We start from the raw sequence: 17,807 nt of genomic DNA, 5'->3' as shown, positions 1-17,807 counted from the left end.
TCCTCCCCACACCAAACTAGACCCTCACTCGACCTTCAGGGTGCCAATTCCAACATTTCAACCTTCATCCATGAGGATTTGACTTGTCACTGGGAAAACTGGGCTGATTCTTAAGCTTCCAGGTGCTCCTCTTCCTCCAAGCACTGACTCCATCTCTCTGCATTTTCTTTCCATGCTCCTCTGCCTTTGAGTCTGGTACCTGCTACACATTGGAGATTTATTTTTCCCCCCATTTTTGGGGAGACAACCCAGAGGTAGTGAACTGTGCCTGCAGCCCTGTGTCTGCTATTGCACCCTGGGTGCCCTGGGGATGATACCAGCGTGTGATGGAGCAGAAAAACAAGGAGAGGAGGCTGGAGATCCCCATGTCCCCCTCCCAGATCAGCCTCCCGGCTCTGTGCCAGTCAGAAGATGCTTTTGAGTTCCCTCAAAAGAATGGGAGCTTAATGTCCCGGAGCTAATAAGCAATTTTCCCCTGCACCTGCCTCTCCCCGCCGCCTCCCCTCCGGCCATCTGCCGTCTCTCTCGGGGCCTCTGGACTCTGCACCGGCAGCCTGGGGCTGGGATGGGGCTGGTGCTCCACTGCTTTGGGGCTGGGGGTGCTCAGTGTCCCCCCAGAGATGAGCCAGGGTGCTTTGAAGGGGGAGTTCAGCCCCTGATGGTTTCCTGCATCCCTGTGTCCCCCCAGGGAAGGGGGTGGCAGAGCTCAAAAGGAGAAACTGAGGCTGGGAGAGCAGCAGGGGACACGCAAAGGTGCCGAGGCAGACACGAGCGGGCAGGAATTGCTGCATCCACAGGGAGCTGGCATCCTCGGCCAGGGGGGTGTGAGGATGGAGGACACAAGGAGGGAGGAATGCAACGAGAGGGATGTGAAGAGAGGATGCAAGGAGGGGGAAGGTGAGGAGGGGGGATGCGAGATGGGGGATGTGAAATACGAAGAGGGGGGCATAAGGAGGGGGATGTGAGGAGGGGGATGTAAGGAAGACACGAGGAGGAATGTGAGGTGGGGAATGAGAAGACAGGGGTGTGAGGTGGGGGATGTGAAGGGGGGGATGTGAGAAGGAGGGTGTAAGGAGAGGGACACGAGGAAGGGGGATGAGAGGAGGGGGGATGCGAGGACGCAGGATGCGAGGCGGGGGGATGCGAAGAGGGGGAATGTAAGGAGGGGGGATGCGAGAAGGGGGGGCCCGAGGGGGCAGAGCAGATGGGGCCAGCAGGCTCGGGGTGCCCCGGCCCCACAGACAAAGGCTGGGGCAGATTTACGGCCCGGGACAGCTGGCGGGCAGAGCCGCCCCCCCGGCCGCAGCTGCCGCTCCCGCTCCCGGCCGCGCTCCTGCGCCGGCGGCGGCCCCGGGGCGGAGCGGGGCGGGACCGGCCCCACATTCCGGGCATAGCAAAGCCCGGCCCGGCCCCCGCGGCCCCGGGACGCTCAGAGCCGCCGCAGCACCGCTCCGCTCCGCCATGCCCCGGTGAGTTCCGCCGCCGGGACCCCCGACCGGCACCGGGGACCCCCGGCACCGGGAATTCCCCGGCACCGGGACCCCCCTGACCGGCACCGGGACCCTCCGAGCGGCATCGGGACCCCCCAGCACCGGGAATTCCCCGGGACTGGCACCCCCTCCCCCCCGGCACAGGGAACCCCTCCAGCACTGGGACGCCCCGACCGGGATCGGGACCCCCGACCGGCACAGGGACCCCCCCGGCACGGGGATGCCCCTCGGGGAAAGGACGCTCCCCCGGCACTGGGAATTCCCAGCAGGGATCGGGACCTCTCTCGGCACCGGGACCCACCCGGACCAGCAATCCCGGGACCGAGACCCCCTTGGACCGAGATCCTCCCAGCCGGGACTGGGGCACCCCCCTGAGGCTGGGATTCTTTGACCGGGATCGAACCCCCCCGGCCCAAGGAAGGCCCCAGCCGGGACTGGGATCCCTCCATGGGAAAAGGACGGCCCCAGAACCGGGACTCTTTTCGCTGGGACCGGGACTCGCCCGCCGCCCCCACTCCAAAGGGGACCGGAATATTCTCCCTCCCCCACGGAAAAATCCCAGGACCCTCACCGGGACTGGGACACTTCTGGACACAATCCAGGACCCCCGGGTCCGGGGATGGGGGGTCCTATCCATCTCCCGGTGGCTCCGTGCCCGGTCCCGTGGGGCCGCTTTATCCCCCGCTTTATCCCGGGCCAGTGCCAGTCCCGGCTCCATGGGGGACCAGCCCCGGAGCCAGCCCCAGGTGCGGTGCCGGTGCTTGGCCACCCCACTGCGGGGGCTGCTCCTCTCTCCCACCGCCGCAACGGGCTCCCACCCCTCCGGCACGTCCGGGCCAGATTCCTGGCAAACAATCCCGTGTCCACCAGGATCCGGACCGTCCTGCCCCGGCTGCTTCCCAACAATCCCGTTTCTCCCTCCCGCAGGTGTCTCGGCGTGCCCAGTCGCTGTTGAGGTCCCCCGGGACTCCTCTTCTCGGGTGGAAACGTGGCTCTGCCGCCGGCACGGACGGACATGAGGACGGCGGAGGACTCGAACGGCACGGTGCTGCACCGGCTGATCCAGGAGCAGCTGCGCTATGGGAATCTCACGGAGAACCGCACTCTGCTGGCCATCCAGCAGCAGGCCCTGCGCGGCGGCGGCGGCGGCAGCCCTCGCTCCTCCCTGGAGAGCCTGAGCCCGGAGGAGAGCCAGATGGTGCAGCAATCCACGCGGCAGGAGCCGCAGGGCCAGGAGCATCACTCCGACCACGTCTACCTAGAGAACAGCGTCTACCGGCTGTGCCCGCCCAAGGGCGAGGAGCTGCCCACCTACGAGGAGGCCAAGGCTCATTCCCAGCTGCTGGCATCGCAGCGGGGAGCGGGAATCCGGGCCGAGAGCGGCGCCCGGCGCCCCGACGAGGGGCTCAAGGAGCTGAAGCACGGCCACGTGCGGTCACTGAGCGAGCGGCTCATGCGGATGTCGCTGGAGAGGAACGGGGCCAAGGCGCAGAGCCCCATCAGCGCTTCCCACAGCTTCCCGCAGCTCTCCCGGCAGCTCGTCCCCCTGCGCGGGCAGCAGCCCGAGGGCACGGAGCCGCGGGGACCGCCCCCGGAGTATCCCTATGTCATCCCTTCCCAGGATGCTTACCTGGCTGAGCCCCGAGCCTGCTCCCGGGAAGGTCCTGGATTTCAGCATCCTGAGATCAGGTAAAGCTGTGGCCCCTGGGCTCTGCTTTTGGATGTGTCTCAGGAATGTTCAGGATGGATGCTTGGAAGGGCAGCGGGGGCCCAGAGCAGCTGCTTTTGTCCTCACTGGCCCAGGCTGTGGGGGTCTGCTGAGAGCCCCCCACTCTGCTCCTGTCCCCAGCTCCCCCAGTGTGGCTGGGCTTTTCCAACCAATGAAGAAAATCCCATTCCCACAGCAATGGGAATGCCTCCTCCCCATGCACCAGGAGGGAGCTGGGGGTAACTTAGGGAATAACCCAGGAGCTGGAAGCAGCCCAGGAAACAGCTAAATGTGGAATAGGTATGGGGCAGGGTGGAAGACAAATATGCTCCCTGCTCCACGGAAAGCCATGCCATGGTCCTGAGCTGGGAATGTCCATGATACTTGGAATTGCTGCTGAGCAGAGCCTGGGCTGGTGCCAGGTGGTCTGTAGTCCCTCTGGCAGCTCAGTGCCTGTGGCAAAGCCCCAGGGTGACTGTGAAATGGACATCTGGGGGTCCAGGCATTGCCTGGAATTTGAGGAGGACTGGAAACAACCTCTTCCAGTGTGGAAAATGATGGGAAGAAGGGAACTGGTGGCTCAATGTGAGGACACACTGCTCCCAGCCCTGCTGATCTATCCAGGCAGAGAGCGATAGCATCTCCAGCAGGAAAACCTTCTCCTTCCAGGGAACAAAGAGGGGAAGGGGAGCTGCGAGGAAGATGTATTTATTCCTCCTTGCTCCTATATCATCCCGCAGGAATGCAGCCCTTGGCGGGCAGCCCGCGGGGGAGCGCAGCAGGGCCGGGCCGTGCTCAGCCACCCTGCTCCAGGCATTCCAGGAGGGATGGTGAGGTGGGATGCTGGAGCAGTGGCACAAGGGGCAGCCAGGCTGGCCTGGCTCCTCCCAGTATAAAAAGGACACATCCACAGTTTAGCAGTGAGGACCTGTGTCAGGAGCCTTTGCTTTGCACAGAAAATAAGGAAAATTCTGGCTTCCAAGGTGGATCCTATGCCAGGCTGCCTGCAGCATTCCCAGCAAGAGAGGGACCTGGGGGTTTGGGAGCCCATCCAGACCCACTGGCCAGGTCCTGGAGGGGTCAGGTCAAGGCATCCCTGCAAGATGGGATTGGTGGCTAGAGAGCAAGCGCTTCCCAGCTCTAAAAAGCAGGATAGGCACTTCCACCTCCTTCGAGGTGACTTGGAGGCACCAGCACGTGCTTGATGGGATGCTGGAGCTGCAGCCAGCTCTCCCACCCTGCCAAACCTTGACACCCCCTCCTCGCTCTCTGCAGGGTGCTGCCCACCTCGGTGCCAGCCGCCTTCCTGCCGCTGTGCCCGGGCGCGCTGGGTCCGGCGGGCGTGGAGGCGCTGGTCAGCGCCCAGGCGGTGTCGGCCGGCAGCCGCCTGGCCCGGGCAGACGCCGTCCTGCGGGAGAACGAGAGGCTGCAGCGGGAGAGCGAGAAGCTGCGGCGGGAGCTGGAGAGCTGTGCCGAGAAGGCGAGCCGCATCCAAAAGGTGAGGGAATGATGGCAGCTTCCCGTGTCCCTTCCTGCCCGGGGCGATGCTAGACCAGCTGCTGTGAAAATTCACCCCCTTTAGTGATTTAATTCTTTCTCCTCCTCCCTCTGGCGGCTTGTTCCCCTCGGAGCAGCTGCAGCAGGGCAGCCGGGGCTGGGGAGAAGGAGCCCATTCTCCAGTGACCCTCTCCCTCCGCCTGTCCCCCCATCCCAGCCGCCACAGAAAGCCCTTTGTGTGGCCGTCTACAAGGGGCGGCTGTTCCCCGTGGCTGGGCTATGGCAGAGCCAAAATCTGTGGAGAAACTCTTCCATAAGAGAAAAGACCAAAAAAACATCAGTTTCCCCCCCAAAACAGTGCACTTGGGGTGCACTGAGCTCCTCTGGCAGCTCAGGTTGGGCTGAGCAGCCTGGCTGGGCTTTGGCTGGCATGTGCCTTTCCTCATTCCATGAATATCTAACCCTGGCTTGTCCCTTCCTCCACCCCAGCTGGAGAACGAGATCCAGCGCATCTCGGAGGATTACGAAAACCTCGTCAAGGCGTCTTCCAAGCGGGAAGCCTTGGAGAAAGCCATGAGGAACAAGAGAGATTGTGAGATGCGACGGCTGCAGGATTTCAACCGAGACCTGAAAGGTGAGAGATCCTCTGTGTCCCCCTCCCTGTGGGTGCTCTGTGTCCCCCAGCTGTTTCCATGGGAAAACAGGCTTTTCCCCTTTCCTCCAGCCAACACCTTGCATTTAAATCTTAATTGGTTTTTTTTTTGTTTTGAACCAGAGAGGTTGGAATCGGCGAACAAGCAGCTGGCTAGCAAGAACCAGGAAAACCAGGAGAGCAACCAGGCCAGCGTGGCCAAACTCCTGGCACAGAGTAAGTCCAGGGGGATGGACACCCATCCCTGCCCGGCTCCCCGGGCGTCTGCGAGCAGGGCTCGGCTGGAGGAGGCGGCGGGTGTCGGGCGGCAGCTCTCGCCCTTCCCCAGGGAGGATGGAGCAGTTCTTGGCGCTGGACTCGAGCCATTAATCCCGGCGGCCGGCCGGCGGCGTGACCCGCATTCCCCACATTCCTGCCGCAGCTCCGGCTCTTCCAGCACCAAGCCCGCACTCCCGCCCCACGCCAGCCCGGCCGTTCTCTCCCTCCTCCCTCCTGCACTTCGCAGCCATGCAAGCCTGGGCATTTTTGGGGGAAAATATACTTAAATTTTAGCAGAGAGACAGGATGTTGGTGTTAGTAGGAAGAATTGCATGCCCTTCCCTAAGGTGGCTGGATTCACACCAGGCAGGTTTCACCCTTCCTGAGCTAAAATTTAGGCTGGAATTAGGCTGGCAGTGGAGGCTTTTGGCCATCTGGAATGCCCATGCCCCTCGTTTGAAAGAAGATCTGGAGGAAGGGGTGGCATGGCCAGATGTTGGGAAGCAAAGAATCCCCACTGGGCTTCACAGCCTCAGGGAAGCTGAATGTCTGAGATTTGTGGGGTTCCCTTGCAGGCTACGAGCACCAGCAGGAGAAGGAGAAGCTGGAGCGGGAGGTGTCCCTGCTGCGCAGCGCCAACGAGGACCAGCGGCGGCGGGCAGAGCTGCTGGAGCAGGCCCTGGGCAGCGCCCAGGCACGGGCGGCCAAGGCAGAGGCCGAGCTGCGGAAGAAACGAGCCTACGTGGAGAAGGTGGAGCGGCTGCAGGCAGCCCTGGGGCAGCTCCAGGCCGCCTGCGAGAAGCGGGAGCAGCTGGAGCTGCGGCTCCGCACCCGCCTGGAGCAAGAGCTGAAGATGCTGCGGGCTCAGCAGGTGGGTGCTGGCGAGGCACGGCTCTGATGCTGTTCACAGGGGTATTAGGATGAGGGTAGAGACGATCTGACTCCATGGTTCAGAAGGTTTGATTTATTATTTTATTATATATATTATATTAAAACTATACTAAAAGAATAGAAGAAAGGATTTTATCAGAAGTCTGGCTAAGAATAGCAAAAGAAAGAATGATAACAAAAGTTTGTGGCTTGGACTCTCCGTCTGAGCCAGCTGGGCTGTGATTGGCCATTAATTAGAAACAACCACATGAGACCAATCACAGATGCACCTGTTGCATTCCACAGCAGCAGATAACCATTGGTTACATTTTGTTCTTGAAGCCTCTCAGCTTCTCAAAAGGAAAAATCTTTAAAAAAAAGACTTTTCATAAAAGATGTCTGTGACACACGGTGGCTCCAGCCAGGCACAGCGGGTGCTGCATGCTCCCAGCACCTCCTCATCCTCACTGGGGCTTTGTTTTGGCTGCTGCAGAGGCAGGCGGGCACCACCAGCGGGGGGACGCCAGAGCTGAGCGCCCACACGCTGTCGGAGCAGCTGAGGGAGAGGGAGGAGAAGATCCTGGCGCTGGAGGCCGACATGACCAAGTGGGAGCAGAAGTACCTGGAGGAGTGCACCATGCGCCAGTTCGCCATGGACGCCGCGGCCACGGCGGCCGCCCAGCGCGACACCACCCTCATCAGCCACTCGCCACGTCACTCCCCCAACAGCAGCTTCAATGAGGACCTGCTCCTGGCCAGCCACAAGCACCAGGAGATGGAGAACAGGTTAGTCCCACCTTGCCAGAGGCATTTGGCATCAAACTTTTTGGTTGGGCAGTGCCTGGATCCTCCTCTTCCCATCCAGCTCCTCTTGCAGCTTCTGCCTTTCCTGCTCTCCAGGTTGAAAGCCCTTCATGCCCAAATCCTGGAGAAGGATGCTGTCATCAAGGTCCTGCAGCAGCGCTCACGGAGGGACCCCAGCAAAGCCCTTCAGGGCTCCCTGCGGCCGGCCAAATCCGTGCCCTCCATCTTCGCTGCCTCCGCCGCCCCGAGCTGGCCAGGGGCTGGCCAGAGTGACCGGTCATCCGAGGGCAGCTCCCGTGGCAGCACAGGTAAAGAGGGACACCTGCCTGCTCCCTACCTTCACCTTGGCACTGGGGACCTGCTTGCAATTTTCTCCTGTGGTTTTGGAGTTGGAGAGCTTGGGGAGGGTTGATTCCTCCAGGATCAGCCAGCAATCAGAGAATTTCAGAATGGTTTGGGTTGGAAGGGACCTTTAAGCTCATCTTGTTCCACCGTCTCCTATGGGCAGGGACACCTTCCACTAGACCAGGTTGCTTCAAGCCTTGTCTAATCTGGCCTTAAAAGCTTGAATCCCTTACCTTGAATCCCTAACAGAGTCTCCTCCAGCAGGCAAAGCCACCACTGAAGGGACAGCAGTGTCCACTGCCCTTCCCTTGCCATCCCACTCCAAGCACGGCAGCAAGGATGGCAGCACGCAGACAGACGGAGCGGCCGGAAGCAGCGAACAGGGCGAGGGCACCGCAGGGCTGGGTGAGTCCCCCCAGATGGCACGGGGCAGGGAGTAGGGATGGCCCAGCACATGGGCTTGCCATCCCTGGGATGGGCTTTGCACAAGATCAGCAATTTTTAAAGGCATTTTTGAGGCCCCAGTTGGGTTGGGTGGGTTCGAATCCCTACGAATCCCTGTAAATCCTTTCTTTCTCTGCAGAGAGCTCGGCCGCTGCCAGAGCCCTGGACCTGTCTGACATGGTGGAGATCCTGATTTAAGGCCACCCAGGGCTGCACGGTGGCCTCTCCACCCCTCCTGCCAGCATGTTGGGATGGAGAAGTGTCTGGGAAGGAGAGGCCGAGCCGGGAGCTCAGCAGTGTCCCCTCGGTCTCGGCAGTGACTCCAGGATGTGGCAGGGTCACTGTCCCCTCAGTGCCCACACAGGTCCCTGGCTGCGCAGGGCGCGCTGGAGCCCGGGGACCCCGCAGTGGCTCCACCCCCATCCTGGCTCCATCCCAACTTCATCTCCATCCCAGCTCCCACTTCTGGGTCTTGGCCATCTGCACCCACGAGGGTGCTTGGCTTCTAACAGCAAAATCCCTCTCTGGTGGCCCGAACTGTACCCACAAGCTGAACTCTGCACAAGGGCAGAGCTGGGAGGGATCCTCTGTGCGTCCCATCGACCACCCGGATCCACGTGGCCAAGCCAAGCACTGGGAGCGCCAAACTCCCATCACCTGCATCCTGCCTGTCACAGGCTTTGTGATGGGGTGACAGTGAAACACAAATGACAATGGAGGGGATGAAGGGTGGAGGAAAAGTGGAGGTGAAAGGCTCTGAGGATGGAGGCAGCAGGATGTGTCACTCTTCTCCTGGCTGTGTCCCCTGGCTACTGGCAGCTGGCTTCTGCCCGTAGCCAGCACCAACATCCTGCTCCTTGGAGCTTCCCATCCTCACCCTTCATGTAAATATATATATATTTTTCTTTATTTCTTTCCCCTTTCAACATGTGCATTTGCTGGCCAACTGCATTTTTTATTTTTCTCTCCCCAGACACGTAAAAAATGCGTTCGGTTCTCGTGCATTGTTTACAAAATGGAAAAGAAACAAAAAATTATGAAAGAGGAAAAAAAACCCCAAACCCCATGACTTAATATATTTTATATTAATATTGGTATTTCTTTTTAAGTATTTTTTTTCGTGCTGTGAACTTTTTTTCCTGCCAAAGACGACGAGTTCTCGTTTGTGCGTTTTAAGTTATCTTTAAGTATTTAAACATAAACCTGGCTGTTTCGTTATGCCACCCTATACCGAGATTGCTGTAGCATTCCACTTGGTATAACAATATTTTAATAAAAAAACCCAAATATTGATACTTGGACTTTATTTTTTTTCCATGCAATGCAGAGAGATGGAGGAGCCACCAGGGGAAGAGGGTCTGGGAGTGCTGACCCCCTGGTTCACATGTCCTTCCCAGCTCCCCAGGGCAGAGAGTTTTGGGGTGCAGCTGCATGGGAGAGGGGAAAAATGCTCAGGAGGATTTCTGCATTCCCCAAAATCCCATTGGGATCCCATTCCCCTCACCTTCATGGGGGAAAAGAATGGAGTTGCCTAAAAGTGTTGATGTGGTTTCCTTCCTGCCCTGGCACTCCTGCATCCCTGTGTCCTTGGTTTCTGCATCCTCATGGCCTTGCATCCCTGTGTCCTCAATCCTTGAACCTTGCTGTCCTTGATCTCTGCATCCCATAACTGCATCTGATGGGATCCTCCTCTTCCTCACAAAACCCCTTCCTGCCCTCCTAAGCTCTTGCCACATGGAAAACTGTTTAAAAGAGTCCCTCATCTCTTCCAGCATGGATGGACCTGGTCTCCAAGCTCTCCTTGGCTTTGTCAGCCATTTTTAAGCCCTTCCCACTCTGCCTGGCTCCTTGGTCTTCCAGAAGACCAGAAGTTTTCCAGGGGTTGGACTTCTATAGTCTGATAACTGTGGTGTTAATGCTTCCCAGGGAACATCCCTGGGGACTCTGCCATCTCCAGCCAGGCCAAGGCTTTCCCATTGTGCCACCCCTTGGCATTAATTGGGAGCTCATCTTTGTTATCCTGCTGTCCCTGGGGACCAGGAGCTCTTGTGCTTTGCAATGGGGTTCAGCTTGGATTATGTGGAACAACAGCATCAGAAATCAGTTTTGCTGCCAGCTCTTCCATGGAACCATGGAATCATTTAGGTTGGAAAAGCACTTCAAGATCATCAAGACCAACTGTTAACCCAGCACTGCCAAAGCCACCACTAAACCATGTCCCCAGGTACCACATCTACATGTTTTTCAACACTTCCAAGGATGGTGATTCCATCCTTTCCCTGGGCAGGATTCCTTAGGACTGCAGTGAGGATCACTGGTCATGGTGGGACAGTGATGCTGAATCCCAGCTGAGCCCCAACCTTCCCACTCAGGAATCTGGGAGAAGTATGGCTAAAAAATGAAAATGTGGGTCTTTCTGTGGCTGTGGGACAGGTCTCCATCCCCGAGGAGCAGGTTAGGGAGACTTGGAGTGATGTGAAGCTTGGAGCTGGGATCCTCCTATGCACCAATGGCTTCTCCTGTGTGTTGCGAGCAGGGAAATCAACTCTGCCCAAGCAGAAGGCTGAAAAGGACCCTGAAACGGGGCCAGGGATGGGAAGAACAGGGTGGGAAGCTCACAGGGAACTGCTGAGGTCGGGAATATGTCTGGGGGATCCTGGTGGCCTCCAGCCAGGGCCATACCTGCCCTGCCTCCCCCAGCTCCCGCCGCTCCAGAGCCCGGGAAGGCCGGCAGCATTCCTGGCATACCACAGCTCTCACACCCCATCCTTTATTTACCCAAATCCGGATGCAGAGTGGCCTGGCTGCAGGTCTGGCTATTTGCAGGGAGCTTTCTGAGACCAGGGATTCAGAGAATGGGCTCCTGTTGAGAGCTTTGCCCATTGATCCTCACCCCCAGGGCTCTCAGTCTCTGGCAGTCAGAAAAAAGTACAAAGCCCACCTGTGGGTACAGGAATTGGGCTGTAGGGAGAGGATTCCTAAATCCAGCAGGTAGAGCAGGAGGTCCCAGCTCCTCCTGCCACACTTTTCGAGGAGCTGTGTGCTTTGTTAGGGATGCTGTTCAGCCAGAGCAACATCCCAAAGGAGCTGCACACCTTGGCCATGGAAGCTGCTGTGGGGGTGGGTTATCACCTGCTCTGTCCCCACAGGCACTTCTGTCTGCTCTTCCCACAATATCTCCCTGGATTTCACCATCAGCATTGCCTGGACCCATTTAACATGGATAACCCCTGGTCCTTTATCCCATGTCTGTCCTTTATTCCATGTCCCTGTCACCATGGCACAGCTGAAACACCAGGTGGGAGCCAAACCTCCTGCTCCCATCCCTGTGATCTCTGTGTCCTTGATTCTTGCATCTTTGTGTTCCTGCAGCCCTGTGTCCTTCTGTCTCCATGTCCTTCATCTCTCCATCCCTGTATCCCTGCTTCCCTGTATCCTGTCTCAGACACAGGGCTCCCATGCCCTGGCAGGGGGTGCTGGAGGTACCAGCAGAGCTGCTGGCTGGGCTGGCACCTGCATGAGACTCCTCCTGTCATGCACATCTACATCCCTGGAGAGATGGGGAAGGGCCAGCAGGCTCTGCTCCAAGTGCCACCGGTGTCACTTTGGTGGCTTTGGGAGGGATGCCCTATCCCGGGGCAGCAGCTCTTGTGGGTGACAGGGAGATGGCTCTGCTGCTCCAGGGCTCTCTGGGGAGTTCTGGTCCCTCTGTGGTCACAGTGGGCTGGGACAAGGCCAAGGATTTCCTTGGGGCTCCCTGGCTGTCCACCAAGCCCCATTCCCAGGCAGGAACACCTCATTGCTTGGTGCCACACCACAGCAGCCTCTGCAGCTGTGGCTCCTGCTTTTCCTCATTTTGGAGAACATTGGAACTTGTCCTTGGAGCATCCTTGAATTTTGGCATGTCCTTTGTGTGCCCTGGTTCCTCCTCCTCATCTCCTCATGCATCCCCACTCCTTTTCCACTTGCTGAATGCTAGAGCTGAATGGGGAAAGACAAGCTCATCACACTCTCCATATGGAAAACCGTTTAAAAACAAAAAAATCCCCACCAGAATTTGGGAGAAAGGGAATTTCACCCCCTCTTCCAAATAATCCTGATCCTGGTGGGGGAAGTCTGCCAAGGCTGTGGGCCAGCCCTGCAGCCTCTTCTCAGCAAACCAGTCAGGCAAACCGGGTGCTTTCTCTCGCCTCAAGTCCCGGCTTGCTCGTGGCACCGGCAGGAATGAAGCTCTCCCCGCTGGTCCTGCTGAACCCTTCCCTTCCCCCTCCCTCCCTCTCTCATCCCACCCCTTTCTGGAGGTCCCCCAGGCTTCCAGGCTCCTCTCTGTGTCCAGAGCTTGTAGGTGGGTGCCCCCCAGGCTTTCTTCTGCCAGAGGGTCAACGCTCCCTTCCCAAATTCCTTTCATAGGGATTTGCATTCCATTGCAGAATGAGCCACCCCGAGGTGTCACCTCCCTTCAGAACCTCAGCATGTCTTGATTTCTGCATTCCCCTGACCCTGCACCCCTCTGTCTTTGATCTCTGTATCCCTGTGTCATCAGTCCTTGCACCCCTGTCCCCCTGGCTTCCCGTGACCCTGCCAGGGGGTGGCTGGAGATGCCTGCTGAGCATCAGAGGTGGCTCTGTGGCAGGGATGGGATGGGATGGGATGGGATGGGATGGGATGGGATGGGATGGGATGGGATGGGATGGGATGGGATGAGATGGGATGGGATGGGATGGGATGGGATGGGATGGGATGGGATGGGATGGTAGGATGGGGGATCGTTGTTTAGGGGTTGGCCATGACACCCTCTGGGACGCTCCATCCACTCAGCCTTGGAGCATATTCCAGCTCGGGAGCTCCCTCCCCATCATCCCCAGCCCCAGGGCCACCTGAAACCGTTCCTCCAGCACCCTTGGGAGGTGGGGACTGCCCAGGTGTCACGGTGGGGCTGCCCAGCTCCTGCCCTCACAGCCAGGATCCCCAGCCGGGCTTTGCTGGGCTCAGCAGAAGCGGTCGGGCCCGCGGTGCGAGCGCGGCGAATTCCTCATTCCTGTTCCCTGCGCTGTGCTGCCTGCCTGCCATCTTTGCATGCAAACAGTAAACAGGCTGTTATTATCCTGGATGCTTTGAATAACTGCGGCTATTTTTTCTCTTCCCAGTATTCTAAAAAGGCAAAAAATTCCCTGCGGTTTCTGAGTCAACTTTTTTTTTTTTTTTTCCTTCTCCTCGCTCTCTTTTCTTTCCTTCCCACCACCTCTGTGACCTTGAAAAACCAGGCGGATGAGCTCCCCGGCTGTCTCTGCTCGCACCCGCTCCCGGAGCCGCTCCCGCTGCTCCCCGTGGCCGGCAACCACGGAATTCGGGGCTGAGCCTGGAGGTGGCGCAGTGCTGGGCAGGATCCGGCCTGCTGGGCATCCTGCTCATCTCCTCCCCTGCACGAGGAGCTAGGGATGCTCAGGGAGGTGTTGGGGACGCCAGAGGAGCTTGGGGATGCTTGAGGCACTGGGGATGCCAGAGAAGGATGGGGATGCTGAAGGCACTGGGGATCCTGAAGGTGCTGGGGATGCCAGAGAAGGGGGATGGGGAGGCTGAAGGCACTGGGGATTCTGGAGGTGCTGGGGATGCCAGAGAAGGATGGGGATGCTGAAGGCACTGGGGATTCTGGAGGTGCTGGGGATGATGGAGATGCTGGGGATGCTTGAGGAGCTGGAATGCTGGAAGTGCTGAGGATGTTGGAGGTGCTCAGGATGTTGGAGGCACCCCGGATGCCAGAGGTGCTGGGGATGCTTGAGAAGGAGGATGCTGCAGGTGCTGGGGATGCTTGAGGAGCTGGGAATGCTGGAAATGCTGAGGATGTTGGAGGCACCCAGGATGCCGGAGGTACTGGGGATGCTTGAGAAGGGGGATGCTGGAGGTGCTGGGGATGCTGGAGAAGGGGGATGTTGGAGGCTCCTGGGATGCTGGAGGTGCTGAGGATGCCCAAGGAGGCTGGGGATGATGGAAGTACTGAGGATGCTGGAGGTTCTGGGGATGCTGGAGGTGCTGGGGATGTTGGAGGCACTAGGGATGCTCGAGGAGATTTGGGATGCTCAAAGATGCTGGGGATCCTTGTGGTTCTGGGGATCATTGAGGTTCTGGGGATGCTGGAGGTGCTGAGGATGCTCAAGGAGGTTTGGGATGCTCAAAGATGCTGGGGATCCTTGTGGTTCTGGGGATCATTGAGGTTCTGGGGATGCTGGAGGTGCTGAGGATGCTCAAGGAGGTTTGGGATGCTCAGAGGTGATGGGGATCCTTGTGGTTCTGGGGATCATTGGTGTGCTGGGGATGCTGGAGGTGGCCAGGGATGCTGAAGGCACTGGTGGGGGGGTTTAGGTGGGTGCAGCTCACATGGACATCTGGGACAGGGGCATGGGGTGCTGCCTCCTCTCTTTGCATCCCCAGGAGCTGGAAGGTGTGTTCAGGGATGGTGTGGGCAGCTGGGAGCTGAGAGGGCCACGAGAACAGCCTGACCATCCAGGCCTTGCTGGGAGCAGGTGTTCCCTGGTTCGTTCCACAGGTCCCCTGACAGGTCTGAGAATCCTTCCTTCCCTTTCCTGCATCTTCATTCTCCCTTGGAAAACTTTCCCTGGACCACGGCCTTTGGCAGAGGGTGGCAGGGGCCTGACAGAGCATGGCAGGGAAAGGGAAAGGGAAAGGGAGAGGGAGAGGGAAAGGGAAAGGGAGAGGGAGAGGGAGAGGGAGAGGGAAAGGGAAAGGGAAAGGGAAAGGGAAAGGGAAAGGGAGAGGGAGAGGGAGAGGGAAAGGAAAGGAAAGGAAAGGAAAGGAAAGGAAAGGAAAGGAAAGGAAAGGAAAGGAAAGGAAAGGAAAGGAAAGGAAAGGAAAGGAAAGGAAAGGAAAGGAAAGGAAAGGAAAGGAAAGGAAAGGAAAGGAAAGGAAAGGAAAGGAAAGGAAAGGAAAGGAAAGGAAAGGAAAGGAAAGGAAAGGAAAGGAAAGGAAAGGAAAGGAAAGGAAAGGAAAGGAAAGGAAAGGAAAGGAGAAAAGAACATTCTGCTAGAACTAATGTTTTTTTTTTTTGGTTGCTTGCTGAGTTTGGCAAGCAGGAAAATTTGAGAGGTTTGTGGCAGGTCCTGGCACACAGGGCTGGATGCAGCATGGAGTGAAGGGCAAGTCCCTGGGATGATGGGCCATGTCCCACCACAGGGTGCTGCAGCATGCTCTGCAATAATATCTGGAGGGAACCAGGGATTAATTAACTGGCTGGAGAAAAACTGTGGTCATTAGAAGCTCATTTGGAAGCAAAGGGGCTTGGAAAGGGCACTTCCTCAGCTGGAGGGGAAACGACATCCAGCTGCAGGAGATGGAGATGGCCGGAGCCATCGCTCCAGGCAGGGAAAGCTTTTAAAACCCACCCAGCTTCGTTCCCCAGGTCTCTCTCTCCCAGTACAGTATGTTTTTTCTTTTTATTTATTTTTTTTTCTTTTTAATTAAAAAAACTTGTCTTCTTCCTTCCAGGAAAAATTGGATGTTTGGTTTCTCTGCCCACTGCAGGGGAAACATTTCATTGTGATTTTCCTTTCCTCTCCTCCCCTCTTTGGAGCTGAAACTCTTCTGAATAAACAAGCATTTAAGAATGTGTGTTGGTTAAAGAAAGAGAAGGGGCCAATATCCCACTTTCCCAGAAAAATCACAGAAACGCTGAATTTTCGGGAAAACATTTGGCTTCAGGCCAAAGGAAAGTTTTAACTCCTGATACTTGAAACTGTATATGTACAAATTTTCCTTGAAACATGGTGAGGGGGAGAATCACTTTCCTTGAATTTCCTAATTTTTCATTCGAGAAGGCCGGAGAATAAAAAAAAAAATTATCCAAGTTTCAGGGAGAAAAACACAAACAGAGAGAGGCAGAATGTGAATTTTGGCCTTGATGGAAAATGACACAGCCTGGAAAATATTCCCACCCGCATTTTTACAGCCTTAAAGTGCAATCCTTTTTTTTTTTTTTTTTTTTCCCTCTTGCATAGGGTCCAGCATGAAGTAACACTACCCAGCCTGGAGCTCCCATGGCATGTCCCAGGAATTTGTAAGCAATGTTGTATTTGCAGAGTAAACAGGGGTCGGGACAGAGGGTAGGTCAGGGCCACGTGTGTCCAGAGCCACTGGAGAGCAGCTCCTGCCACTTTTGGGAAGGGAGGGCAAGCCCCCACCACCCTGACTGGCCATCCTGGAACTCCAGGCATGTCTTGGATCTACCAAAAGTTCAGGAGCGTGTTTCCAAGGCAACCAAAACATTATTTTTTCCAGCTGCCTCAAAAAAAAAAAAAAGGTGGAATTAGAGAGGGAAAAAAATGAAACCATCAGAGGAAATTCTAAGAAAATGAAATCAGATGGAAAACTGGCTGGCTGGTCCCTCTCCCTGGCCCTCCCTGAGGAATGCTGGATGCATCCAAGCAAGGAAGATGCTCGTGGGGCTGCTCTCTCCAGCCAAGGCTATTCCTGAGCTGCTGCTGCCCCATGCCCAGACCAGGATGGCTCCATCCCAGAATAGAGCCCCCATGGAGGAGACATTACCCCAGGCAGCTATTTTGGGTTGAATCCCTGCAGAGTTAAATGTGTCTCCAGCACCCGGCTGGCTCCGTCCCTGTGGCCCAAACAGCCCATCCTGCCCAAAGGCCCCAATATTTTGGTCCTTGCTCCTTTCTTTTCCATCCTTTTTTCTCCCCATCTCCCTCAGCTTTGTGTCTGTTTCATCAGCAGCCATGCTTTCCTTCCCCATGGCTGAGCAGTGCCTGGAGCCATCATGGTTTGGGAATGCCCATGGATCAGTGGGGAGGAATGCTCAGCATCGCCCAGCACCCAGCACAGGGCAATCAGGAAGACTGGACTGCAAATTCCAGGAGTTTTTTTTGCACTCTGCTCTCTTGTTTACGGCTGCTTGCAGGGTGTAATCCCTGCTGTCCTCCTCTTCTATGCCAGGCATTTGCTGGCAGTGATTCCCTGCCCTGCCACAGAGCTGCATCCAGGAGAGTGTGAGGGAAGCTGGGCAGGGAATGCAGGAAAATCCACTCTGGCTTTGCAAGGTCCAGAACAGCTGGAAGAGAGGAGAAAACCCATGGAAAAGAGGGATGTGTGTCACGGCTGCAGCAGAGCTCAGGGAGCCAGCTCATGGCTTTGTGGTCAGGGGAACAGGAGTGAATGGGAATGGACATCTCCCTGGAGACTGCTGCACCATGGGCTGGCTTGGGAGGCGTGGAGAGAGCTCGGAGAAAGTGTCATTCTGTGGTGAAGCAGGACAGTCATCCCATCACATGCCATCACATCACACCACCCCCTCGGCCTCCGCCTGCGTCCAGGCAGGAGAAGCAGTCCCAGCCCTTCCAAACCACAGGCTCTCCATGCTCCACCAAACACCATCCCCACTCCTGTGGTCCAAAGACCATGCCCAGTCCATGGTCCATCTCCACTCCCAGTGCTCCCTGAAGGCTGGTGCCCTGCCAGGTGGGAGAACACTGAAAACAGCCCCAAAGCTGGAACATTTCCAGCTCCACAACCTCTCCTGGCTTCAGCGCTTGGGGAAGAACTAGGGATCCTTGGGGGGAGCATGGCACAAACAGGGATGGAGTCCTGAGCACACAGGCTCCTGTTGTGCTGTGGATCCTTCTGGCTGTCCACACAGACACACAGACACACAGACACACAGACACACAGACACAGAGTCATGTGCTGCACAACTGAGGCATGGCTCTGCATGCCC

General features: G+C 57.3%; 1 protein-coding gene across 3 annotated transcripts; it reads left to right on the top strand.

Moving 5' to 3' along the window:
- Window positions 1-1,449: 1,449 nt before the first annotated feature.
- AMOTL2 (angiomotin like 2) lies at window positions 1,450-9,361 on the top strand. 3 transcript variants are annotated; one of them, XM_036389227.2, is made up of 10 exons: window positions 1,450-1,469; window positions 2,418-3,179; window positions 4,474-4,696; window positions 5,185-5,329; window positions 5,471-5,563; window positions 6,181-6,476; window positions 6,969-7,261; window positions 7,376-7,587; window positions 7,889-8,029; window positions 8,208-9,361. In XM_036389227.2, the coding sequence occupies exons 2-10, from the start codon at window positions 2,506-2,508 to the stop codon at window positions 8,264-8,266; spliced, it is 2,136 nt and encodes a 711-aa protein (XP_036245120.1). In that variant the 5' UTR covers window positions 1,450-1,469; window positions 2,418-2,505; the 3' UTR covers window positions 8,267-9,361. The 3 variants fall into 3 exon arrangements, with proteins under 3 accessions (XP_036245120.1, XP_036245119.1, XP_036245118.1); XM_036389226.2 differs by having other exon boundaries at window positions 7,886-8,029; XM_036389225.2 differs by having other exon boundaries at window positions 7,874-8,029.
- Window positions 9,362-17,807: the final 8,446 nt, after the last annotated feature.

This window comes from Molothrus ater, chromosome 10 (assembly GCF_012460135.2).
Source record: "Molothrus ater isolate BHLD 08-10-18 breed brown headed cowbird chromosome 10, BPBGC_Mater_1.1, whole genome shotgun sequence".
Classification (NCBI taxonomy): Eukaryota; Metazoa; Chordata; class Aves; order Passeriformes; family Icteridae; genus Molothrus; species Molothrus ater.
This window is presented reverse-complemented; position numbering and strand designations above follow the sequence as displayed.